The following is a 27,332-nucleotide window of genomic DNA, read 5'->3' as shown; positions in this document are numbered from 1 at the left end:
AAACTACCACAGCCTTGGTAATTAATGGAAACACTGTAGCTACATGTACAATGTAGTGTTTACTTCAACTAGATATAGATAGATATATATAGTGATGCAGAAATTAGAGTTTCTAGTCAAACACAATGAGAAAAGTCCAACTCGTGCTCAGCCTGAGCCTCCAGACACCAGAGGAACCTAGAGGAAAACTTTCACTTTGATTGTAACTTGACTATATTTCATAAGAAGTGAGAAAATGATTGATCATGATTGCAATTGTAAATCCCAATTCTACCTCTAAAGATTATCATACAATAATAATCTTATGACTTTTTGGCCATGATTGCCCAGCCCTAGTGGTTCATTCTTGGCTTCAGGTGAAAGCAACTTGTCCTGCCTCTCTCGTGTTAATTCCTAGTGTTTCTTTAATCTCAGTAGTAACTACATCACAGCCGAGCACCGAGCAATTACTGCCTAGTGTTTCTATTAGTTTCTTGGACTTACATACTGTTTTGTCTCCATCCTCTATTACAAAACTTTAGAATGTGACACACTCACAACATTTAACGCGTCATGTTAATGAGAAAACTACTTTTTAGTTTGAGCTGGGATTCTAAATTGGCTCCAAATGGTTCAAAACTCAATTCTTAACTGGAACAGCAGCAGTTCCACATTGGCAGTAAAGTGCTACGCATGTAATCAATAACTCTCCTAGTTCCAATTCAACAGCAGATTTCATTGCAAACTGATTTTTTTTCTTGTTTTATTTAATTTTACTTTGTTAAAAATTCAACTAACCTTATATGAAATGCTGATTCCCTGGACTTTTGTCTCTTTTAAACATTTGATTATTCCGAGTTTCTCCATTGTTTCAATTACCAGTCTCATTTACTACCAATAACCAGTATTAGATCTAAAAAAAAAAGCTATATGGATCAATCCCTCCATCTCCACCAGTGACTCCTGGTGAATTTCCAGTTCTCTGAAGCAGTCACAGATCTCACAAATGGATTCCATTTCAACTACTGAACTCCACTAGATTAAAAAAAAAGCTGAAATTGTTAAAGTAAAAGTAAAAGTAAAAGTAAACCCACAGCCTGTCTTATCAGTTAACTCCAGACCTAAGCAGGGGAAGTTAACTGTGTCCAAACTGTTCCCTTACAGGAAATCTGTTTGGACCGGACATGTTTTTGATCCGTCTCATCCTGTCTGTGTAGATGCTACTGTAAAGGAGACTGGGAATCATACCTCATGACTTCAATCCTATCTAAACTCTAGATCTGCCCCTGATGCCACCTCTCACATATTAATCACATTTTTTATGGAAGGAGGTATAATTTAAAACGTTTCTTGATCGGTCACATGAACAACTTTAATACTTTAACTGTCAAGTAATGAATAACTGCGTTTTTTTTCCACTTGGTGCCAACTCTATAGATGAGAAAATGTAGCAGCTGTAACTGACCAGAAATTGGCTTCAAACCTGGATGGCACATACCGGTTCTTCACCATCTTTTCTTCAAGTTTCCATCAGAAAAAAAAAAGAAGCAAAAATGCAGAGTGATCCCAAGATTAAGTAAATAAAGCCATCAGATTTCCTGCTGCAAAAATGTCTGACGTAGAATACAGTACCTTCCACCATCTTGGGCCAAAGAAACAATGTGATTTCTTCTTTCCTAAACTGGAAATTGTTTCATATGACCACATTCCAGCTTAAAAAAAAACAAAAAAAAAAACAAGATCCCTGACAGTGGGGAGACAAACGTCCCTAAAAAGACAAACTGCTGCAAAAATATGGACAGATGAATGAGCAGACGTCCTGAGGAAGGAATGATGGAGAAACTAACTGAAAAAGCAATACAAAGAGAGAAAGGGAGCAGGGAAAAGAAAAAAGAAAGAGAACAAAAAAGACAAATAGAAGATAATCTCTGCAGCCTAGATCCAGATGGCTACGTTAAAAGTTAAAAAATGAGATCAGTCAAATATGATTTCGTCATTATTGTCCAGCTACCTTTGTGTGTGTGCCGGGGTGTTTTTATCAGCTGCAGTGGCAGAGCAGCAGTCCAGCCATTAGTGGGAGCAGGTTGAGCATCAGGAGCCATAGAGTGATGGCCAGACCTGGAGAACTGGAGCACGGGTCTGAAACAAACCAACACAAAGAAACCATCTCATGTCAAAGCCTCTCTTTACTCATGACTGGTTCTACAGCAGGGGTCTCAAACTCATTTTCTTTCAGGGGCCACATTCAGCCTGATTGGATCTCCAGTGGGCCGGACCAGTAAAATAATAACATAACCTCTAAATAATGACAACTCCAAATTTTTGTCTTCATTTTAGTGCACAAAAAACCTCATTAAATTATGAAAATACTTACTTTTATAAACTATCCAAACAAAAAAGATGTGAATAATCTGAAAAAAACGATATTTCTTAAGAAAAATAAGTGCAATATTAACAATATTATACCTCAACTTATCATTTTTACATGTGCATTATGGATTGAATCTACAAAGACACTAAACACTTAGTGACAGGCAGAAAATTGTTAAAATTGTGCTTAATTTTCTGTAGACATTTCAGGTTGTTGATATTTGTTCAAGTTATTCACATTTTATTGTAACAGGATAGTTTGTAAATGTAAATATTTTCATAATTTAATGTTATTTTTTGCACTAAAACAAAGACAAAAATTTGAAGTTGTCATTATTTATAGACATAATGTAATATTTTTTTCACATTAAAACCGAGAAGAAAATATGGAGTCATTATTTTTTGTAGGATATTTTACCTCAGATCATATTGGTCTATATGTGGAACCTGAACTAAAATGAATCTGTGGAATTTTTGCACTTTGCAAATTCATCCCACGGGCCAGATTGGAACCTTTGGCGGGCTGCATTTGGCCCGCAGGCCGCATGTTTGAGGTCCCTGTTCTACAGGGTGTCCACAAAGTCTCTTTACAATTTAAAAAAAAAATCATTACCTCCGCCAAGGAACAGCGGAGGTTATGTTTTCATTGGGGTTTGTCTGTTTGTTTGTCTGTTAGCAAGATTACTCAGAAAGTTATGGACAGATTTTGATGACATTTTTAGGAAGTGTTGATACTGGCACAAGGAACAAATGATTTAATTTTGGTGGTGATCGAGGGGGGGCTGATTTGCCTTGGCAGAGGTCTGAGCTCTCTAAGTGCTTTTCTAGTTACAAATACAATTGATGAGATATGTTATGTACTTAGTGGTTATCCAAGTTTTTAATCACATTGCATTTGTGTATTTCAGGTACACTGTTGATGAAATTGGTTCTGTTAAATAAAGCTTTCAAAAATGGTTACTCCTCAAAAAAAGACACAATGCGTATTGTGGTTTATTGAAACAAAATCGGATCCGCAGACTCAGTGAATACCTCATCACACTGGGGACTGCATGTTGGCAGGTTCCTAAATCAAACATGTCCAGACCAGTGGATTGGAAGGGATGGCCCAATTCCCTGTTCACCTCATTCACCAGATGTCAACCCCCTAGATTTCTTTCTATGGGGTTATGTTAAAGATAATGCGTATCAAACAAAGATATGGGACATCACTGACCTGAAGCTAAAGACCACTGATGCCACTGACACCACTGATGAGGCTATGATACAGCCAACATGGAAACAAATCCAGCACCGTCCTGATGTGCTTCATGCAACTAATGGTGTCCATGTTCGAGGTGGATTAAATAAGGCAAAAAACTTCAATATCTACTTTTCATTTTGTAATAATTTCCGCAGATTTGTCTATTCATTTGCTTTTGTAATAAACGTGTTAAATTGTAAACAGACATTATGGACACCCTGTATATTCAAAATTTGCTTGTAAATGTATGTAAACAACATTATAAAGAGCTTAATATTGATTACTGTCATCATTAATTAACTAACAAATGGACATAATGTGGTAGGTGGATTAAAAAAGCTCCTTGTAGCTTTGATGAGCACAAAGCGATGCTGTCAAAGTGACTCTTTTGACTGTTTAAGCGTCAAAGATTCACATGTAGCTATTATATATGACATAAAAAGGTATAAAATGAGGCAACATTTGAAAGTTTGAACCCAGGAAATGCCCGATATCAACAAAAAAGCACGATTCATATCAAAATCATTACCACTTCTTTCAAAAGTTGGTTCCTATTCTTACATATGTACAGTAATAGAGAATTGGCATCCCCTTCCTACTGTGCACAACAGTCAATGACAAAAGGCAAATCATTTTTTCTTCCACTTTGAATTGTTAAATCATTCACACAAATAATGTTTGTGATTTTCTTGACTTGTCAAGTTAACATTTACATTGACAGTTTGTTGTAAAGGCTGTAAAATGACCTCTGATTTTGGGTGAAATGGCTCAGTAGACTGCCTCTCTCGCTGCATCTGATACATATCACAATACCAATATGGTCATTACCCCGGCATATTTCACATCATTCTTCAAAATAAGAAAGTATTAAAGGACAGACCGTGTTCAGTGACTGTGATCAGATCATGAAAAGAGAATAATGATGACATTACATTGTGACTTTCTGTGTGTAGTCTTAATATTTGTCAAGACACTCACAGTTTGTGGTACTGCAAATGGTCATTACCGCAGCATATTTTACCTCATTCTCAACGAGCAAAATGAAAGTATTAAAGAAAGAATAGTCAGTTTGTGGTGAAACTGTTGAATGATCAGACTGAAAATAAACAAACATCAAATGTGTAAATGGTGGAGTAATTCAAACAGGGTCAAAACATTATTTTCTTTCACCATTGACAGTAATATAATTTGTTTTTTCTGAAATTAAGGTCCCATGGGTGGCGATCAGAAGGGGCGGGGCTTCACTTCTTTAAGTATCATTATTGGTACCAAGTGCCAGTGAGATGTCCAGCATATAAAGATTCACACATGTTGATGATTCATAGTGTTCACAAATTCATGACCTAGTTCACAAACAAGTAAAGTGAACAAACATTACATAGATATTTTGAACTTGAGAGTCAAAATAACAAAACTGGCAGGACAGGAAATAGTCTTTGAATGGTTATGGGAAACTAACCATGAACCAAAACGTCCTGGTTCAGTTCCATAACCCTCATCACATGTCTCTACTACCCACTGTAGAATAAAGGTCTAAAAATCCCCCAAACATTTTTATTGCATTTAAATTATTGTGTGTGTATGCAAATTGCTTTATATGAGTGATAAGGTTTTGTGTTTTGGAATTTTTGGGACAATGTTTGTGGTCTCAGGCACAGATAGTGCTGGTGAAGAAAGTGGGAAATTCAGGTTGTTAGCATGTTCATACATCATTTCCAAGTGGTAAAGATGCCCCCCACCCCCACCCCCAAAAAAAAAAAAAAAGATAGTTAGTTATGATGATACAAGAAGAGATGCAACTTTATCCATGTTTTTATGAAAGGGATGGGTTGAAATATAAAGCTATGACTAGTAGCCTGTTAAATTTCACATCATGTTTTCCACAGTTGCATATCATAGCTTTATACTGAATATAGAGTATAGCTTATAAATAGTTTAGGCTTTATTTTCTCGTACTAATTTCATGCAGACATAAGATAAAGATTGTACACAGTGCAAGTTTATTTACATGAAGCGTAGAAACTGCTTTTTCCATAAATGTCAACCCACATTTCAACTCATCGCTTTCTTAAAAACATGGATAAAGTTGCGTCTCTTCTTGTATCATAATAAGTCACCGGAGTCCCAGTACTAGACAACCCATTCACTTCGTTGGGGGAAAACATTTTTCCCACATGGAAATGACTAACAAACATATTAACAACCTGAATAGTAGACTTTTATCACCAGCACTTTCTGTACCCGAGACCCTGAAAAAGATCCCAAAAATTCCAAAATACAAAACCTTGTCACTCATATCAAGCAAAAACTCAAATGGGAAGAGGGGATGATATTTCAAGAAAAAACATGTAGAAAAAGGTTAAAAACAAACAAACTTCAGAATAATAGTAATCCATGTTTGGTATAAATAGAGAAATGTATAACTTCAATCTAAATTTAACAGGTTTTTTTTCCTGGCAAATTTATAACTAAAATTTCAGAAAATAATAAACTTTTTCTCCATTTGATTCTCTGACAATAAGGTAACAAGTTTAACTTTCAAAACTGAGTTTTTTCTAATATCACTGTCTCCATTTTTACATTTTTCCTCCCTATTTTTTTTTTTTTTTTTGCAACCACAGACAGCCCTAATGATGAGGAGGAGCCACTGACCAATTGGGTTACTCCTGGAGGTGTTGATGGGTGGCAGCTGGTGAGGAAGAGGGCAGTCGTCACAGAAGTCGGTACAGGCGGGACAGATCAGGACGCCGTTGTAAACCCAGTCGTTGACCCGCACACTCACGCTCAGCGGCTGACCTTTACGCACACAAAGAAAAGAGCGATCCTGAACGTACACCTTCAGGCCTTGAGCCACGCATGACACCTGCACCACAAAAAAACACAAAAAGCAAACACATAATATTAACAAACAGCTTTTATTCATCCTTTAACTAGACTTCAGGACAAAGCATGGGACAGATTTTGTGAAGTTTGTGTCCTTGTACCTTGTAGCATCCAGAGCCCCAGTCAGGGTAGGTCATCTTCCTGGTGCACTGCTCCATAACAAAAGCAGATTTCTGGTACAGACACACCGAGTCTGGTCCATACTGCTCTGCTCCGTAGTTCCTCCACCAGTCTGACAGAAAACAGACACCTTATAAAACACCTTATAAACCTTTTGTATCATATTTGCTACACCAGGTTCTGAAACCTCTTTCTAATCAACAAGATTAATACTTTCCTTAAACATAATGTGCAATGCTCTTTTAATACCCCTCAGCCAAATATAGTGTCACATTCTGTTGAAAGTTACTGTCCTGTAATTTAGATTAGATTGTCTTTATGTAAAACTAATTACATATTTACCTCCGCCAAGGAGGTTATGTTTTTGCCAGGGTTTGTTTGTTTGTCTGTTTGTTTGTTTGTTTGTCTGTCCGTTAGTGTGCAACATAACTCAAAAAGTTATGGACAGATTTGGATGAAATTTTCAGGGTTTGTTGGAAATGGGATAAGGAAGAAATGATTAAATTTTGGTGGTGATCGGGGGTGGGGGGGCCCACGGGGGGGGCACTGATCGTTAGTGTGCAACACAACTCAAAAAGTTATGGACAGATTTGGATGAAATTTTCAGGGTTTGTTGGAAATGGGATGAGGAAGAAATGATAAAATTTTGGTGGTGATCGGGGGTGGGGGGCCCACGAGGGGGGGGCCACTGATCGTTAGTGTGCAACATAACTCAAAAAGTTATGGGTAGATTTGGATGAAATTTTCAGGGTTTGTTGGAAATGGGATGAGGAAGAAATGATTAAATTTTGGTGGTGATCGGGGGTGGGGGGGCCCACGGGGGGGGCCACTGATCGTTAGTGTGCAACATAACTCAAAAAGTTATGGACAGATTTGGATGAAATTTTCAGGGTTTGTTGGAAATGGGATGAGGAAGAAATTATTAAATTTTGGTGGTGTTCGGGGGTGGGGGGGCCCACGGGGGGGGCCACTGATCGTTAGTGTGCAACATAACTCAAAAAGTTATGGACAGATTTGGATGAAATTTTCAGAGTTTGTTGGAAATGGGATAAGGAAGAAATGATTAAATTTTGGTGGTGATCGGGGGTGGGGGGGCCCACGGGGGGGGCCACTGATCAGCCTTGGCGGAGGTCTGCGCTCTCCGAGTGCTTCTAGTTATATATAAAGCACTCTGATATTATAACTGCACAAGGCACAGGGTCATTTGACCTTGAAAAAGCCGGTTAAGGTGACCTATTTTCAATAGGCTTCTGCTCCATGCCAAGATGCATCCACAGTAGAAGTTTGATGCAGATATGTCAATGCATTCTTCAGATAATGCGATTATGTCATTGAATGGACAGACAGATGGACAGACAGACGACAAAACGATTACAATACCCCTTTGGCCAGAAGTTGGCTGAGGGGTAAAAACCTGTTGTATATGACCCAATGCATGTTTCCTGCCCTCTGGTGGATTATCATCCCACTGCAGCCTGTGGAAGAGTGTTTTTTGGCCCTTTTCAATATCTCCGATATCGTTAAATTGTCCACACACTTTTTGCAGGAATGTCTTTGATAATTTTCAAAAAGTTACATTAAGAAGAACATTTAAGCTATTTTTTTTTAATAAGTACGTTATGTACTGAGACAATGCATAGTTATTTGATAATTGATTATTTATAGTACAGTTAAAATGTGTTAAAAATGTGTGTATCAAATTTGATACTGCAGGTATATAAAGTCCTTTATAAAAATGCCCAATGTATCAATTGTGATACAGAAATATACCGTACTTTCCAGACTATAAGCTGCACCTGACTATAGGCTGCACTCACCCCGTCTCCAACGTCTCACCATCGATTCATTGATGCCAAGCTTACGTGCAGCAGCTCTATTTCCTTCTTCGTCAGCCCGATCGATCGTTAGCCCAGGAAACATAAATTAGCCACATCGTTTTAGAGCCGCGGGTTCACAGTGTGTAGAAAAAAGTAGCGGCTTATAGACCGGAAAGCACAGTATCATAAAAAAATTATATGGCAAAATGTTTACTTGGATTTTGTTAAAAGGTCTAACAAACAAATTAATTATAAAAAAAATTATTTTGTGGCTGGTTTTTGATGGGTCAGGTTTTATGGGGTTAATCTATTTTTACAAATTCCAGTCGTCCCAGCGTTTTCAGTAGTAGTTCACAGATTTGTACAGATTACTGCAATTTACTGTTCATACTGTTTTTCCTACTGTTTCATACAGTTTCACATTTCTTTACATATGCATATATATATATATATATATATATATATATATATATATGTGTGTGTGTGTGTGTGTGTAAAATCCTACTCAACTCAAGGTACACTGATGATACCAGGGGCAGTTATACTTTCATATTTATGTTGTTTTCTATTTATCATTATCCACATTAAAAAGAACATTAATAATATAAAACAGATTAATAGTAGGGCTACTGTGCTTGTTTCAGCAGGAAGATGCTGTTTATTTCGGCACATGAAAAAACAAACACTTTTATGCTAATAGAAAATTTGTTCAATAAAAATGTTTTCTTTTACAGCAAGAGGCCATAAAAAGGCACGATGAGAGTAGGAAAATTTGTAAAAGATGTAGCTATAAAATGAAAAATGCTTTTATGTTTGTGGATTCTGAAATAGAGTAAATAAATCACTATTCTGTTCTCCTTCAATTTCTCTTTCAGAAAACCGTCAGGAATGAGATATATTTATAAAGCACTTTATCTAGATGTTATTTATCATCATTTTTATTACTGTGAAACATAAATCAATAACTAATTTAACACACAGAGCACAACCTATCCACATTAATGATGACACAGAAAAACAGAAATGCATATCAGGTATCAGTTCCCCTGACCACATGAATTATGTCAGAAAAATACCAAACTGATAGTGACACTAAAAGCTGTGGGTGTGAGTGTTACCTGGCTGGTTCTCTGCCACTCTGCAGTAGGAGTTTCTCTGATATTCTCCACTGAGGTGCCAGCTGAACTCCTGGCTGAACGGACAGTAGTCAGCGATCTCCACGGCGCCGCCAAAGAACTGCAACTGATCAGGAGTCACGTCTGGGATCCGCTCGAAGTACTAACACCAACAAGAAGTATTACGTGAATCAGAATCAGAATATTTATTAATCCCAGGGGGAAATTATTGGGCGCAACAGTTGCTCCACTCAAGTATAATAAAGAGTAGGAGGAAAGAAATTATCAATATAACAGAAAAATAAAAAAAATTATACATATTAAAACACTCTATTAAGACACAAACTTAGAACAGCATTTACAATGTACAATGTGTACTAGGCAATATCTCATCAATATTAACGAAATATACAATAATAAGTGTGCAAAATACAGTTGTGTGTAATTAGAATTATGTGGTTATAAGGTGGAGTCAAACAGTCTGATGGCCACAGACAGGCATGATTCCCTGTGTTGTTCAGTGGTGCATGAAATGATTGAGAGGTAGATTGCAAAACTAGAATAAGAATAGAGGAACAGAGCTAATGTGATACATGCCTTTTACAGTGGGCCAATGTCCTGTAATCATTTAAATTGTGTGTTTTAGTGTATACCTGGTACTCCAGTGGCAGCTCTTGTGGATATTTCTGCAGGTTGCAGACAGCCACAGCCAGCTGGTCCTGTCTGCAGGTGAGCTGCAGAGGAGAGGCTCGCACCGTGTCGCAGTACGGTGTGACAAGATGTCGTCTGCCAACACAAACATATCAATTTTACAACACTTAATACTAAAGCCAGTCTGAACCATTTTTAAATCCTGATAACACATCACTGTTTATGGGAAATGAAATTAAAAGTGACATTGACTAGATCAGGGGTGTCAAATGCATTTTAGTTCAGGGGCCGCATTCAGCCCAGTATGATCTGAAGTGGGTCGGACCAGTAAAATAAAAGTGGAAAAAGTAAAACTACATTATGATAATGTTTACATCTACAAAGCTTCCTGGAAACGTAAATACCATAAACACCCTGAAATGTCTTAAAGGTGTGGGAGACTTTCGTGACCAATTTTTCATCAAATCTGTAAAACCTCAGTCATAGCCTAAGTATGATGAATCTGTAAGTCTTTCTGTGATTATTCACCTGAATCTCTTGCATTACGGTGAACAATTTCGAAGTGCCATCCACTATAAACAAACCATTTGCTTACAAACCAAGGCGGGAGGTCACTCGGGCATCTTTGGAATTTTGTCACGATGTACATTATGGGAAAGGGAGGTTCGCGCAGCCACCTGACAGCAGCAGCGCAACCATATGGTATTATATGGATGAAACAAACATGACGCAGAAACGGCTGAAACGCAGAAACGGCTGGAGGAACATACATTGAGGGAAGGGAGCTCCTGCCGTTTCCGTGTTATGTCTTTTCCAGCTGCTGCTGTAAGGCGGCTGCGTGAGCCTTCGCTTCCCACAATGCACGTCGGGACAAAATTCTGAAGAAAACCCAAGTGACCTCCCGGCTCGGTTTATAAACAAATGGTCTGTTTATGGTGGATGGCACTTCGAAATTGTTCACTGTAATGCAAGACATTCAGGCGAGTAATCACAGAAAGACTTACAGATTCGTGATACTTGAGCTATGACTGAGGTTTAACAGATTTGATGAAAAATTGGTCACGAAAGTCTCCCGCACCTTTAAGAAAAATATGTGCAATTTTAACAAAATCATGTCTCAGCTTCTCATTTACACATGTGCATTCCAAATTACAGATCACAGTGGATCTACAAAAAACATTCAGTAACAGGCAGAATATTGGTAAAATTACACTTACTTGTCTTTAGACATTTTAAGATGTTCATATTCGTTCAAGCTATTCACATATTTTGTGAAAAGATAGTTTGTAAATGTAAACATTTTCATGTAATTTTACTTTTTTTTTTACACTAAAACAAAGAGAACAATTTGGAGTCGTCATTGTTTATAGGTTATTATAATAGTATTTTACTGATCTAACTCACTTGAGGTTATTGGTCTATATGTGGAGCCAAAACTAAAATGATTGTTAATATGTTCAGTGTAATTTTGCATTTCACTAATTCATCCACGGGCCAGATTGGACTCTTTAGTGGGCCAGTTTTAGCCCATGCACCCAGTGGTGTATGAATGTGTGTGTGAATGGGTGCATGTGAGGGATTGTAAAGCCCTTTGGGCACCATGGAGGTACAGAAAATGCACTATATAAATTCAGTCCATTTACCATTTACCATGTAGGGTGGTGTTTTTTATCCAAATAAAATGTACAGACTTTTTCAAAATTGCAATTTTTTTTTCCCTCCAAGACCTTAACTTTATCTACTTCTATACATGTGTGCCTACTTTTTTGTTTGAGATTGTACATGTTGTGTGTAATAGAAAAATTCATTTTAATAAATGTATGACTGAATGAATGCAAAATTTACAGTAAATTTTTACTGACAAACATTATCAAAACATATAAAAATTACAAAAGTGCATGGATATCACACAAACAAGAACTACAATCATTCCAGCACCGACCGGTTAGTGAAATCATATCAAGTTTTTTATGTTTTCCTCACGTTATGTTTTATCTTACAGGATTATGTGCCTTTGAGCATACTCTAAAATTTGACTATAAGAGAAACTTCTTTCCATACTTTATGTATCTAAATGATCTACCTCCAGTTTTTGCTACTACTGCTACTAATGGAGACAAGTTAAAAAAAATATATGCGTGCAGTTGATTCTGATAATCTTCATGACAGATGAAAACAGCAGATCCACAATATTTTAACAGCTCTACACTTCAGCATGAGCCACAAGCAAAGCACTTGCCATACAACATGAGCTCTTGTAAGCATAAACTTGTAAGCAGAAATTACTTTTTTTTTTGTGGCTGTGGTTAACAACTGCCAAAGCAACAAATAATCTGTGAACAGAAATCAGCTGAGTCACTGATATTCATGTAATATACTTTTATCAAGGAGATTTTACTGATTTTACATGAGTTTTATTTCACTTTACTACCTTTTATTTCATTTTAATGGGTTGCTTAAACCAATCTTTTTTTGTCTACCACCTATATCACTATTATTAATGTAAGTACATAATGTAAGTAGTAATAGTAGTAGAAGCAGCTGCATTAGTAGTAGTGTTACCTTTAACAGTAGCAGTAGTAGTAGTAGTGGAGTCATTACAGGGTTCCTACAGGTTTCTACTAGTTACATTTAAGACATTTTAAGACCTTTTTAAGACTACTTAGAACAGAATTTAGAGCCCAATACACAGCCTATTTCACTGCCAAACTGGCAAAAATGTGTGATTCCTAGAATTTAGGTGAATATATTTATTTACTCCAACGCCTTACAGTAATTCCCACCATTCCAAGTCATTTCTTACCGGGGGGCTGCAAAGTCATTGATAATTGGTTCCTAATTTCAATATACATTGTTGGGTTGGAACAGGTGGAACTGAGTCGACTATCGTTACTTTCTTTGCAGCTTAGACATTTCACAAACACATTTAAACACAATACAGCCAACAAGTTTATGGCAACATAACTTAAGGCCTACCATATCAAATTTAAAATCTTTTAAAGACTTTTTTAAGGTATTAAATGTGAATTTGGAGATTCAAGACTTTTAAGACTGTTTAAGACCCCACGGGAACTCTGCATTAGCAGCAGCAGTCAGAGCAAAGATACTTAGTCATCAGTGGCAACAGTACAAGCAGTAGTAGTTGTAGAAGTGGAAACAGTAGAAGCAGAAGTAGCAGTAGGAGTAGTAACACATTACAATGGTAGTAGCAGTAGCAACAGCAATAGTAGTGACAATGGCATTAGCAGGGGTAAGGGCAGCAAGAGGAGTAGTAGTAGTAGCTCTTACTACGAGTATTAGTAGTATTCTTAGTAAGCGCAGCTATAGTAGTAGTAGCAGTAGTAGTAGTAATGGTAGTGGTAGCAGTGGAAATAGTATTAGCGATGGTTGTTGCAGCCGTAGTAGCTGAAACAACAGCAACAGCATTTTCAGTAGTAGCACCTGTTGTGCCAAATTCTACTCCCTGCCAAAAACTGCATCACGCAGCAGCTGCTGAAAATAGCTCCCCCTTCCTAAGTCAGCCATGAAGAGGACAAAGTGCACCAAATTCACCCTGTCACACCAGAATAACTCCAAATGTGAGCTGCTTAAGTCATTTCACTCCTTTGGCTTCACAAGCTTATTCTGATGGGGGAGGCAGTTTTTGGCAGTACCTGGTGCCAAATTCTGCTCCCTGCCGAAAACTGCATCCCCAGCCGTAGGTGATGTAGTTTTCAGCAGTATCTGTTTTTATTGTTATATATTTTGAGTGTTGTATATCTAAGATTTAACTTTAGAAAGTTTTATATACCTCACAGTTTACACATTCTTTAATATTAAATAGATAAAAAACATAACTGCAATATTTTCCAATATTATTAATTACTTAATTGCTACACAGCTATGATGGTGTTAAGAGGCTGAAAAATTCACAATTAATTTCATACCCTACAGTCAGAAAGGAGAAAAAGTTGTGACAGGGTGAATTTGGTGCACATTGTCCTCTTCATGGCTGACTTTGGAAGGGGGAGCAGTTTTCGGCAGGGAGCAGAATTTGGCACAACAGCTGTAAGTTGTACACAGCACATTTCTGACCTCTCTCTCTGTTTATCCATCCAGAACTTGCAGCTCTTCATCACAAAATCACAGCCGAGGCCTCGACCCCAGTCCAGCCTCTGGGCCAGACTGTAGTTGGCTCTGTACCATCCGCTGTCCTCCATGATGGCTAATGTCAGGCGGGAAAACACGCGGTTCTGTGTGTGGGAGCCCGTCATTGCCTCATTCTGAGTACAAAAAAAAATATATTCAAATTAAGAGAAAAAGTTAACACACACAGTAATGTTAACTTGTACGCTTCCGAAAAGTTAGATGGTCAGAGAAAGTATGACAACCTCCAGCAATCTCTTCTCCCAGTGGTTCAGTTCAGTTCCTGTCCCTCCTTGGTTCTCCAGCTCCATTCCCTCTAAAATAGGACAATTGAAATGTCTCCTCGCCTCCTCCTGAAACCACACGGATTGGATACAATAGTACACAAGGGCTCTACCAAAGTTATAGTGCAAAACACAATGCAATTCAGGGACATGAATGTATCCATATATGGTGTCTAGTCTTACACACAGTTATTAACTATGGCTGTTTTTATTAGATGGTTTAATAAATGTTAACCATTGATACACTGAGCAAAAATATAAATGCCCCATGTGACACTTTAAATTTTTAATAGCATTAGGTGTTATATATTATATTACATCATATACAATTTATTTTGTCAATCAGTGTGGTACAGGTTACTGTTTAGAACATGAAAGTAGCGTCTGGTATTCAGTGACATTCATGTGGACACGGTGGGGCTGGTTGAAAGAAGTCACCAATGACTATCTTGTGCCCTCCATTGGCTTCCTATAGAGCGGCTTCTCATCCAGTTGACAAGGTTGTCGGTTGTGGCCTGTGGAAAGTTATTCCACTCATGTTCAAGGGCATCATCTCTGCATCGAGCATGCCGATGGCATGTTCCTGCATGATTTGTGACACCTGTGTCATGGTGACATGTGATGAAATGTGACATTTGAGGTGTCCTTTTATTGTCCCCAGTTTAAGGACTGTCTGAGTTCTGTTAATGCTGTTTGAGCAGCGTCTGGACAGCCACAGCTGCGTTGTAGGTGGAATCACCGGATCACTGATTAAGTGCTCACTCGCAGAGATGGACACAAACACAGACACAAAGTTTCTTTACAAATCAAGAGAATTAATCTTATTTTACAATTACAGACATAATGAGCTCATTTTTGGCCACGCGTCTCATGTTATACAAATACTGTACATGGGATGTTTATATTTTTGCTCAGTATAATTAATATTAATTTGAAGTCTATATGGAATTGTTGTGTAAAGTTATCAGATTCTCCATAGTTCTCTGCTGTGTATCAAACTTCATCACTGGTTCCTTTTCTTTTAACATAACAGTGTATTTATTGTTTGAAAAGGCATTAAATGCACACATTTTGGTATTACCCAACACAGGCTGCCCTTACCACAACGCGGGGTGTAACAAGGACGTGCACTTGATGATGGACCATCTTTCCTCCTCGGATGTTCCACAGCCTGCTGACCCTCCTGATCACTGCCTCGCTCCACTGGTACAGACCCAAACTATCAGACATGTTGTAAAACATTAGAGCTGAATTTGTAGGGTGACATACTCAAAACACTGAGCTTATACAAAGAAATTAGGTCTATTATTTTAGGTTTACATTCAGGCTCATTATTAAGCCCATTTAGGGTTCATTATTTTAGCTCTGAATGCATTTGACAACCGTGTATTCACCTTTCGTTAAAGGGCGGTAGGCCACTGGTGAAGCGAGGAGTCAGAGGTTTGCCCTCGTCATCATGGTAGAAGGCAAAGAGACCCGCTGAGAACCCCTGCAAAACACAGGAAGGACAACATACAGCTAAAAGCTCACTCAGAAAGTGTGACGTATGTCCTGTTCTGAGCCTGGATATACGTTAATTCAGTTTAACCCCTGATGTGTTTGTGATGAGCTTTCTGAATGTATGATTTATTTTAAATATTAAAAAAATTCAACGGTTTGCTCAATAGGAAAAAATTAAAAACGTGGTGAGAGAATAGATGTTGTGGTTTTCATAGACATCTGAGCATGCTCAGTGCAGCTCCCACTGCCTGTGTAATGGAGGAAAAACACAGAACAGTGAGTGAGACCGACTAACTATAAAAATAGATGGTTTGGGCTTTTTTTTTTTTTTTTAAATACCATTTTCCTTGTTTTTTGTTTTGACTGTTGTTTGTAGTGTTGTCATGATGTTCCTTTATGTTTTTCCTGTGTTTTTACCAAGTTTTGACCGTGTAACTGCTTTTTGGATTTCGACCAGGTGCCAAAAAGCATCTGGACTGATTTAGAAAAAAAAAGCCCCAAAACAAAAACTACTGTAATACTTGTTGTTGTTCAGTGTGTGCCAGTTCACTGCTCATGTTAAACATTCTAAATCTCTTACTGATGTACAATCTGAGTGTCTTATTTAGTAAAAACCTGTAAAACTTAAATTCCTCTCTCTGTCTTTTTCTGTTATTCCACCCTGTTTTGGCCCTAAAACACACAGTAAAACAAAACCACCTAAGAAAAGGAACACAAGCATATACTCACAGCAGCTTTTATGACACTGAAACAGACACTTCACAGCAGCGTATTTCACTGAAATAATATCTCAGGGGTTAAAGGGTTAATAGTCAATAGGACAAAGCTTATGCACTGACCAGAGCGTGGATGATCTCATGTTTTACAGTGGAGAGCATCCCTTCAAACTCCTGAGGCTGTGAGGAGATCATAGTAGGACACAGATTGGCGTAGCCTGCTATGGGTCTGCAAACACAGAAAACCCAAATCAGTGAGACATCACAAGAACAAAAGTCCAAATTTGTTGGTTTAACTGAGCAAATAAAGGGTTATATATTGAAATTAAATGTTCTGAATTGTTTGAACGTACTTTGCTAAACTTCTGACCCCAAATGTAGTTTAATCAAAGTAACAAGTGTAGCCCTTTCCCCCATACCTGTCCAGCTCTGCCTCTAGCTGACAGTATGCAGCATAGGCCACTATATTCTCCTGTCCACAGCGCTCTGTGGTGATGCCGCTGACGTACAGCACAAAGTCAGACCCATCCACTCCAGGACCATCAGGGGGGCCTGAGGGACCACACGATTTCCCTGACTCACTGCACACCTTGCATTGCTAGATGTGAAAGACATAAGACAAGATAAATTAAAATTCATGAGACTCTGACAGTGCAACAACTATCAAACCTGTAGTGTGGGTGCGTGTAGAGCATTTATTGTTCCACTAGGTGTCACCTTCGTGCTAATAGTGACTGTCAGTAAAGGCAGAGCCATTCATTCACCTAACTGTTGCTTGACGGACTAACCCACATTGATTACTATGTCGGGCTGATATTAATTTTAGTGATTAAATATATGGTTTAAGAGAGATTTAGGGATTATATTAATGTTTTACACTTTGAATAGTATAACAGGGATCAACAAATAATCTCATCAAAGCACGAAACCAGAATTGGAAAAACTTGGAATCTTCATGAAATACATATAACACAGTGAACCTGCCAACTGCACACCTGTCTTTGCAACCCCCCAGTGGTTTTAAGTTTAGATTAGACAGCATAACCACAGTTCCTTAATTTGATTCACAATTTGATTGATTTCTCAATTTTTTCCGATTTTCCGATTTTGGTTTGACACTTATTACATTGTGTCTGGCAAGTGGTAACATAAGGAAAATTAACTTCCTAATTACAGTGTTCTTTCTTGTCTTTTCAGCCTTCCACTCTGTCTTTGCCTCTTTCCTGTCATAACACATAGCACTTTATTTGCCCTTTCTTTGTTTTTCCATCACGCCTTTTTCTGTCATTGACTTTATGGCTCCCCTCTCTGACTCATTTACTTCTTTGTTCTATTTCACTCATCTTTTACCTGACCTTTCCCACTGATAACTAGAACCATCCTCCTCAAAAAGTATATCATATACATCATATTTTCACCTCATAGTTCACTGTCATTGTGTGATTACTAAGTAAAATACACTGGTGGCTCACTTTTCATTTTTAATCATAAGTGGTTTTCTTTTTACTGTTTTCAAGGTGTCATCTGATTTGTATCTTTTTTTTTTTTTTTTTTTTTTACTTTTTACATGAAATGTGCAATGGCCCTTCCTGACCTGAAGGTGGTGCTGTGGAACAACGACAGGACCACACCGGGTGACATCCGCACAGGCGCCCTGACAATAACGATGAGGGTCATCTCTCTTCCTCAAGTACTGGTTGGTTGCACATTGTCTATGGATTCAACAAAGTCACTGTCACTGAGAGTAACTGCATCACATAGTGATATACAGGCTCTTATGTTGTAGTTAAAATTTAACAATTATAAATGGACAACCCAACTTTGACCAATGGTCCATGAACTAAAAAAGCTACACTGTAAAATGTAGTAATGTATTAAAACAAATGTATTAATCCTACAAAACCCTGATTATAACCATGAAAGTAAAACAGGCCACCTACCTGCTGAGCAGCACAGGTCCCACTCTTCGCCTCACACTGAAAGCCCTCTGCAGGTAGTCAATGGCCTGAGGAAACAGCTTATCCTGATGTAAATACAAATGAAAGTAAGAGACAAAGAATACTCTGAATACCAAATACCAAGAATACCAAAGCTGGGTATTTTTTGAATAACTGTCCACGTCAAATAAAAGTTCAATAAACTCCATTATTAAACATGAGCCAAGTTATAGTTCTACCTGCTGCTGGAGTGAAAACATCCAATATAGATTTGATATTACGAGCAAACACCTCCAACTTATCTTATATGCGCTTCAACAAATTGAGCTCAAATCTGCTGATGTACAATATGAGTAATAAATGTTTGTTCATGTAAGAAGATTTAATACAATTTGATGGCATCTCCATCCGCATAACAAATTAAACTACGCATGGTTTAACAATGATTCTTATTATCTTAGCAAAACTATTGTCATTGTTCAAGGAAATTTAATCCCGTTTTACAACATTTTAACAGTTGCTGTAGACATTATTGTTGTCAAGTATCTCTTCACCTTCACCAGTCTTCTCTTGTCTGCAGGAAGCCTGTTGAGAGAGAACATCTGTTAGAGAAAGAGAATATCACACACATATGTACACTAGGAATAGAAAGTTATTATGGTTCTAACACAATTAAAATATGGTCCTTGTCCTGATTCAATTAATAACTAGTACTTACTGGTCAACGCTGTAGTCATATATGATTTTTATCTTTAGCTGAAGGTCGTCAGGTGAACTTCTCTTTGTCAAACGCTCATGTTTCAAATACACATGGACAACCTGAAAGACAACAACAGAAAAAATATATATATTTATTAAAACGTTTCTGTTATGCAAAATGTCAGCAGACATATTTATTTAACCTTTATTTACCCAGGAAGTCCCTTGAGATAAAATCTCTTTTTCGAGGTAGACTGAGACATATCTCATATTTAACTGAATTTAAAGAATTCTTTGTATTACATTTGTTTTATTGATTCATTTTCATCAAGTAACATTGCATTAGTGCAACATGATAAGATTACGCTTTTATTCTGAAGAAATTGATCCACCGGAAGTGATATTTAGTTATCGCTAAAGGAACAGAAGGGTTTAGGCAAAGGGATGTAAACAAATGTATGAACTCTAGACTACAAACCTAACGCACCGTACCTGCATATTCCTAGTATAATATGTCCATTAGACACATTGTAGCTGTTGTCATTTAACGCTATTAACCCTACGTGATATTATACTGTCTCAAAATATTAGCTAACTAGCTAACTGTATAGCATCCCATTGAATCCTGTCACAATATAATAGCTAGGCAGCTAATTTAACTGAACATTTATAATATAAACGTTTCGTGTCGTGATGAAATTTGTGGGTTGTTGTGGTGTATGTCATTTCAAATATGTAAGCCTACAGAAATATAGTTACCTGTTTGTTCACACAATGTTAACACGTTAATTAGCCACCATAGCAGATAGCATGCTAACGGTGCTAGCTAGGTGCAGCATCCTAGCAGAGGGTCGCTGTCCACGGCTTACCTCACTCGGAGAGGGGGCTCTGTGTTTGCAGGTCTCGTGACAGCTGACTAACAGAGCCAAGAAGGAGAAGACGAGGACAGGGCCGAGGATCCAGGACACGGACGGCTTGCCATCCCCGGTCAGCCGCGGCTCCATCCTCCGACCGGCCCGACAAGCTGGGCTCGGCAGGCCAAAGTCAACAGAACCTCCACCGGTCCGGTCCCCTCGGTGCTCGTCTTATACATCGCTTGCCTGGTGAATCAGAACATGCCAGCATCCCGCAAAAAAAACACCTGCGTTTAAATGTGAGATTGCAGGAATGGCTGTGCCGGCCGGTAAAGGCAAATTCCCAGCCTGCTGACAGATGCGACGGATCCTGGTTTGTTGCTGGGTGTCAGCTGAGAGCAGGAAGACGACGCACCAAAGATCATCTGTGTCTGAGAAGATGATAAGCTCCAACCAAAACGACGTGGGACGAAGAGTTTCAAAGATCATCGTTAAAACAGATGAGCCACTCCGACGATTTTGTGACTCAACAGCAAATCGTGGTGTTATATTTGTATTTACCTGACTTAACTCAGCGTTTTCATATTTAAAACAAAAGATAGATCATCATTTATTTTATAAATCTGCTTATTATTACCATTTTGCTTTTGTTCTCCTTCTTAATAATTGTAACAAAAATACATAAAATTGATCTTCAGCTGCCGTCAGATCTGTTTTCTCTGTTCCATTGTTAGTAAAACAGGGGTATATGGGATTTGCAAATCAATGCATTCAGGTTTTTATTTGCATTTTATGTAGTGTTTAAATTTATTTGTAATTAGGGTGGTAAATAATCTGTTTGTATAAGACATACTGTATTATAAAACTTTTGTATATATACACTGAATCAAATAAAAGAATATAACTTTTAAATCTGCATGTAACATTGATGCCAGTTCCCACGAACTCCTGTGAAAGATGCATGCCAAAAACTGATTATAACTTCACAGAGAAAAGAGACTAATGTTATTAGTTCAAGTTGGTCTAATTTAATTCAATATGGAGCCACTGTCTGTTGGCTCTGCAGCTTATTCACACTAACCCTGAAATGCAGACTCTGTGTTATTACACACAGCTCTACTGGTGTCGTGACTGAATATGTGGAGATCCTGTTGATGAGTTAAACTGTGGATCTGAAACATGTATGTAACTATGCAACGAAAAAAAAACGTTCTACAAAAACTGTAGCATTTATTTATTTTCAATTCCACACTTATATGAAGTAATTTTGAATTAGGCCAACTTGATATATGTTGGTGTCTTGGGGGAAAAAACATTGATGAATCAATTCAACTGTGAAATTTCTGGCAGTCACCTGATAATAACTGCATGTGTAGAAGCTTTGGCTGGTCCCACTTTCAGGTCCAACTTAAATAGCTTCATTGATCCAAGTCATAGAAGAGGTCAATGAAACCACAGAGGATGTTTTTGGGAAGTGAAGTTATTCAGCAAATGACACAGCCACATCTTAAAAATGTGATTTGTGTGCATGTGATTATTAGTTCATTTTATATAACTGCAGTTGGACATCCACTTATATATCTAATAAATTGACATGTAAATGGGTTAACGATGATGACATTTTGTTATGTTTACCTCCTGAGGCCCAGCAATGCATTTTTGTCCTCTGTAGTGGACAGGAGTTTCACGGCTTTACTTAAAAAAACAAAAACAAATGTCCACTGAAAAGGACATTATATATTAAAAAAATTTAACAAAAAACTGTATCTGAAAAAAACTTTTGCATTATGCTGTTTCCAATTAAGGGAATTATTTAATGTAAAATGGCGAAAATGTTTGCTTACTGGGTTTCAGGAGGTTAATGTTTAGTTCAACTTGTAGTAACAGCTGCTTTCAGTTTCACCATCATAATAACTGGGCCTCTGCTCTTCTGTGTTGTGGTCCCTTACTTTTTTAGTCCAAATAACAAGCTCAGCCTTGCCAAGACACCCCAAATGCATTTGACAACACTGGTATAAACCAGCTAAAGCAGACCCGTTTCCCATTCTGGGTCAGAATCCAAAGATTCGGTGGCTGATGATTTCTTGCTTGCATGCTCTTCTCAACATTTGGTCAAAGATTAATGGGGTTTTCAACCATTTAATCATTTGATGTTTTACCAGAGGCAGTGTGTAGTCGAATTCATGAGCTACCAACAGCTCCACCAAATAGTGCCTTAATTCTCTCCTTAACATCGTATATGGTTTTATTTTAATAAATATCCAAATAATCCCATTTCTCTTCAAAAGTTGGAGAAAAAGTCTGAAAACTGAAAAGATTTGTTTCACAATTGTGTTTTCTAATTTCCTCCTCTATTAATGTGATGAGACCTCAGATTTAACTGATGCCCCTATATAATAAACAAAATCAATAATAAAATCATGGTATATACAATAACACGGACCAAACTGATTCAATACTTCTACTGACAATTTTTATTACTAATACCTGTGTACTTTTACAGCCCTGTGTACGAGCAGTTATAATGAACAAATACTGTAAATGCATTTCTTAGCCTCCGTATGAATATACAGTCAGGCTTTACTGAAAATATGTAGAGCATTAAAAAATAAAAGTGTCACGAAAAAGTACTTAGTGTGACCTCCCTTTGCACATGTTTAACACTGTTCAGAGAATATGAGATTTACTGCAATGATTTTTGGGTGTTTTACACAAGGTTTCAACACGTCAGATGTTTCCTGTTGGGCTATTTTTGTCATAGAAAGAACGTCACACTAAATATTCAATTTAGCCTGCACAAGTTACTTAGATTTGATAAAGTGTTTTTAATATTGTGAAAATATTTTCTAGATATTTCTGCTGTATCTGAAGAAGACAGGCTTAGAAATATAAATGTATGCTGATGAAAAATAACATAGAAACAACAAAGCTTAAGGTGACCTAAGACTTGTGGAAGGTGCTGTCAGATAATTATCTTAATAAATCATTTTCTACATTCAACACCTTACGCTATCACATCACAAATAAGATGCATTCTTTCTTTCATATATGTTATGGTTGTTATGGTATTGTGCTTATGTTATCTTTATGAGACATTTATGTGATTCATTCAGCATTATTATATCCAGTTAAATAAACCTTTTCCCATCGTCTTTGGTTTTAAATGGTATACAAAGGCAGAATAAGGATTCCCTTAGCGAAAACAGTTTATTACAAAGCAAACATCACAGATTTCTTTTTCATCCTTTGTAGTGGTTTCTGTATCTCTTTTCATTTCACAATGGACTGAAAAGTGTATAGTGTCTGGAACCTCATACAGTAAGTGTGTAAGTGTTCTCCAGCATTTATACAAATACAATAATAATAATAATAATAATAATAATAATAATAATAATAATAATAATAATAATAATAATAATATCTGGTTTTGAAATCCAATGTATGCCTTAAAGACAGTTTTCAAAAATCATAAGTACATAAATATTTTCCACAGGGCAGGAAAGAGTTCCTTCTCTCCAGTTCTTCATACATGTATATAGTTAAAGTAATAACAATCACAGTAGCTATAAAAGAACAAAACCACAAAGTGGAGACCAGCTCCTACAACAATGAAGCATTTATATAAAACAAAAGTGTGCATCTGTGCCAGCAGAAGCAGTCTGGGAGATGAAGAGGCAGTGCTGCTGACAGGATTGAACAGTGTCCAGGTGAGGACCCACCTCGTCCCAGTACACCCACTTCACTGACTCTCTGGGACAAGAACGATTCAGTCTCACAGAGGCAGTCTTTGGTCATTTCTGTTCTGTCAGCTGAGAAATTCAACAAACTTCAAACTCAATCAGCTCCGTGAAACCCTCTGTGTTTACTCCGTCAGCTTGAAACAGATGTGTTTTCATTAAGCTTTTTAATGTGTTATCTTCATATTCAGTATTTTCCACTGTATTAAGTCTCTAGAATTTGACCAGCTACTGTCCCTTATGTTATTGATCACATCCTTCCTCCCCTCAGTTCCACTACAGTTGACTGACCCATTCAACACTCTCTGATATAAGTCAAATACAACTGTAAAACTCACATTTTGATGCTTTAGCATTATAGAATGTCACCAACAGATTTACAAATTGTTAGCCTAATCGCATAATTGCCTAAGTCATACACTATATGGACAAAAGTATTGGGACACATTGAATTTAGGTGTTTCTTTTCTAACAGGGGACTGGGATACAAATATCATAATATAATTTTATATTGTGGTAAATATCATATTGATTATTAATATTGATGTTTATATCTCAAATCATCATGAACAGGACATCTTACAACTGTAGCCATGATGTGTCCCAATATTTTTGTCCATATAGTTTGTAAACGTCAATATTTCCTTCAAGTTTAATGGGAGATTTTTCTTCAAAGTGACATCTGAAGAAAATAGATGGCTAGTTGTGGTATAAAATTATTATTTACAGTTAGAGCACAAATTTTTTCTTAGAAATTTAAAAGCAGAACATTTAAAACTAGAAGCACTCGGAGAGCGCAGACCTCTGCCAAGGCTGATCAGTGCCCCCCCCCCGTGGGCCCCCCCACGCCAAGGAGGTTATGTTTTTGCCAGGGTTTGTTTGTTTGTCTGTCTGTTTGTCTGTCCGTTAGTGTGCAACATAACTCAAAAAGTTATGGACAGATTTTGATGAAATTTTCAGGGTTTGTTGGAAATGGGCCCCCCCCGTGGGCCCCCCCACCCCCGAGCACCACCAAAATGTAATCATTTCTTCCTTATCCCATTTCCAACAAACCCTGAAAATTTCATCAAAATCTGTCCATAACTTTTTGAGTTATGTTGCACACTAACGGACAGACAAACAGACAGACAAACAAACAAACAAACAAACCCTGGCAAAAACATAACCTCCTTGGCGGAGGTAATCATAGTCACGGATAAAAAAAAAAATCAGTGTTGAGAGAAATTAAGTAAAAACCATCTCTGAGGCATTTTGGAAGCAAAGATAAGAATTTAAACCAAACTAACCAATCCGATGATATTTATCATAATTGAGTTTGTATCATTATACTTACGAGTTCTACCATCAGAAAATGTCTCCTCTAATGTCAAATATTTATTTCAGATTTTAAGTGCTGCTTGTCGGAAAGCCATAACAAGGAGGTGGCTAAAACTAGAAAAACCTACAGTGGAGGAGTGGAGTGACATCATTTATGACATTTTTAAAATGGAAAGAATTACTTTTGCCATAAGACTACAACAAGGTTTGTTTTTGAAAAGATGGGAAAGATGGATTAGGTATGTAACACCAGTTCGTCCATCATTTATCTAAAACCATTTCTTATGTCCATTTCACCCCTTTTTCCCTTTTAAACCCTTTTGTATTGATGTGTTTTTTTTTTTAAATTTATTAAATTTTTTAAAATATCACAAATGTGCATCCCAGCATTCCTGTTCTAGGAAGTTTAGTTCTTAATTGTGTATTATAAAAATTACATCTTTGGTATTGCTGAAGGAGGACCAATCATCCTTATTTGTATTGTCTGAGGAGTCATGGACATATCGCTGTGAGATTCAGCTGTGATTTTCAGATGAATGGATGAGAATGGTGAACCATATGTGAACCATGGAAAATACCAATAAAAAGAGAATTGGGAAAAAAAAGAAAGTTATCATAATATAAAACTATATTATGACATTTGTCATTATTGTTTTGTATCCCAGACCCCTGTTAGAAAAGAAACACCTGAATTCAACATGTCCCAATAGTTTTGTCCATATAGTGTGTGACAGGCAATTATACTATGAGGCTAACAAAATGTATAAAGTCCATTAAAGTCAAGCTGTTGATATAAAATCCTCTCTCCATCAGGCTGCCAACAGGCTTTTAGCTGAGGCGTCTGTCTCAGTCCAAAAAGGAAGTTGGACAACTGCCTGTTTCTGAAGGAGATTAGCTGTTCAGGAGCAGAGCTGAGAGCGGACTTCTGTAATTACTGGATCTTATCTTAACACGTCACTCATTTTGTGACAAGTTCGGGCGAGTAGGCTACCATGTTGCTAAGCTGTGCTGTTCTGTACATAATGGAGAAAAAAAAATAATAAGAAAACATTTTCAAATGGTTTCCAAACTCGGATGTTTCCTATCTGATAATTTGAAGCAACAATGTGAGCACTAATTCATGTGTCTGGTGGTGCTTTTGATGATTACACTTCATGAAATAAAACATTAATTTCTAGTCTTATGAAGCACTTTGAGATCTTGCATAGTAAAAAAAAAAGTCAATACCTAATAAACTTCAATACTTAGTTCATTTCAGTGCTGTGCCTGCTCTGACTGAACTCATTATTGTTGTTCATTCAGTGTGTGATATTTAGTGACATCTAGCATTAAAGTCGCAGATCACAACCAATCAAATATCCCCCCAATGCTCATTTACATTGGGCACAAGAAAAAAAAAAAAAAACTCTCAGAAGTCTCCGATTACAGCCAGCGTTCATTTCATTCTGGTACTTCTACTTAAGAGGATATCTCTGGTGATTGTAATGGACCCTAATGTTGAATAAAACAGAAAAAAGAAGATGAAGTCTTTTCGTGGGTACTGTAGAAACACGCTGGAGCAACATATCAGACTCAAAGAACAGCGATCTGCTCCATCTGCAGGTATAAACGGCTCATTCTGAAGTAATGAACACAATTCTATTTTTCTGTAATTATATATAGATGAAAACATACACGGAGTAGACCTTTAACCCATAAAGACCCAAACAGCCACTGGCAACCAAAACATCTACTGATGTAAAATGTTTAAGAACGTCTAAACCACTAAACCTACAAATACATTTAAATAATTGGTGTAAAATGCAGTTTGCAATCTTTTCATGGTCATCAGATATGACCCATTTGGACGATCAGAGGCTCCGTAGTTACCATGGAAACACTGTCATCTTCTACAGCATTGATTCACCAGTAAAACCCATGGCCTCGAATCAATGACAGTGGTTGTAGATAGTTGTTTTTAGATTCAGTTGTTGATATCTTTGCTG

At 37.3% G+C, this 27,332-nt stretch overlaps 1 protein-coding gene across 1 annotated transcript; it reads right to left on the bottom strand.

Annotated features, from left to right (window-relative positions):
- Positions 1-315: 315 nt before the first annotated feature.
- Positions 316-20,702, bottom strand: lmln (leishmanolysin-like (metallopeptidase M8 family)). Its single transcript, XM_030124601.1, has 16 exons — positions 20,309-20,702; positions 19,459-19,559; positions 19,295-19,325; positions 18,744-18,826; positions 18,398-18,515; positions 17,223-17,401; positions 16,927-17,032; positions 15,982-16,076; positions 15,689-15,806; positions 14,549-14,656; positions 14,253-14,440; positions 10,181-10,313; positions 9,531-9,690; positions 6,577-6,707; positions 6,245-6,455; positions 316-2,118 (listed from the first exon to the last, which is right to left on the bottom strand). The coding sequence occupies exons 1-16, from the start codon at positions 20,441-20,443 to the stop codon at positions 2,018-2,020; spliced, it is 1,998 nt and encodes a 665-aa protein (XP_029980461.1). The 5' UTR covers positions 20,444-20,702; the 3' UTR covers positions 316-2,017.
- Positions 20,703-27,332: the final 6,630 nt, after the last annotated feature.

Source organism: Sphaeramia orbicularis, chromosome 21 (genome assembly GCF_902148855.1).
Source record: "Sphaeramia orbicularis chromosome 21, fSphaOr1.1, whole genome shotgun sequence".
In the NCBI taxonomy this organism is placed as follows: domain Eukaryota; kingdom Metazoa; phylum Chordata; class Actinopteri; order Kurtiformes; family Apogonidae; genus Sphaeramia; species Sphaeramia orbicularis.
Note: the sequence above shows the minus strand (reverse complement) of the source record. Positions and strands in the feature narration are given on the sequence as shown.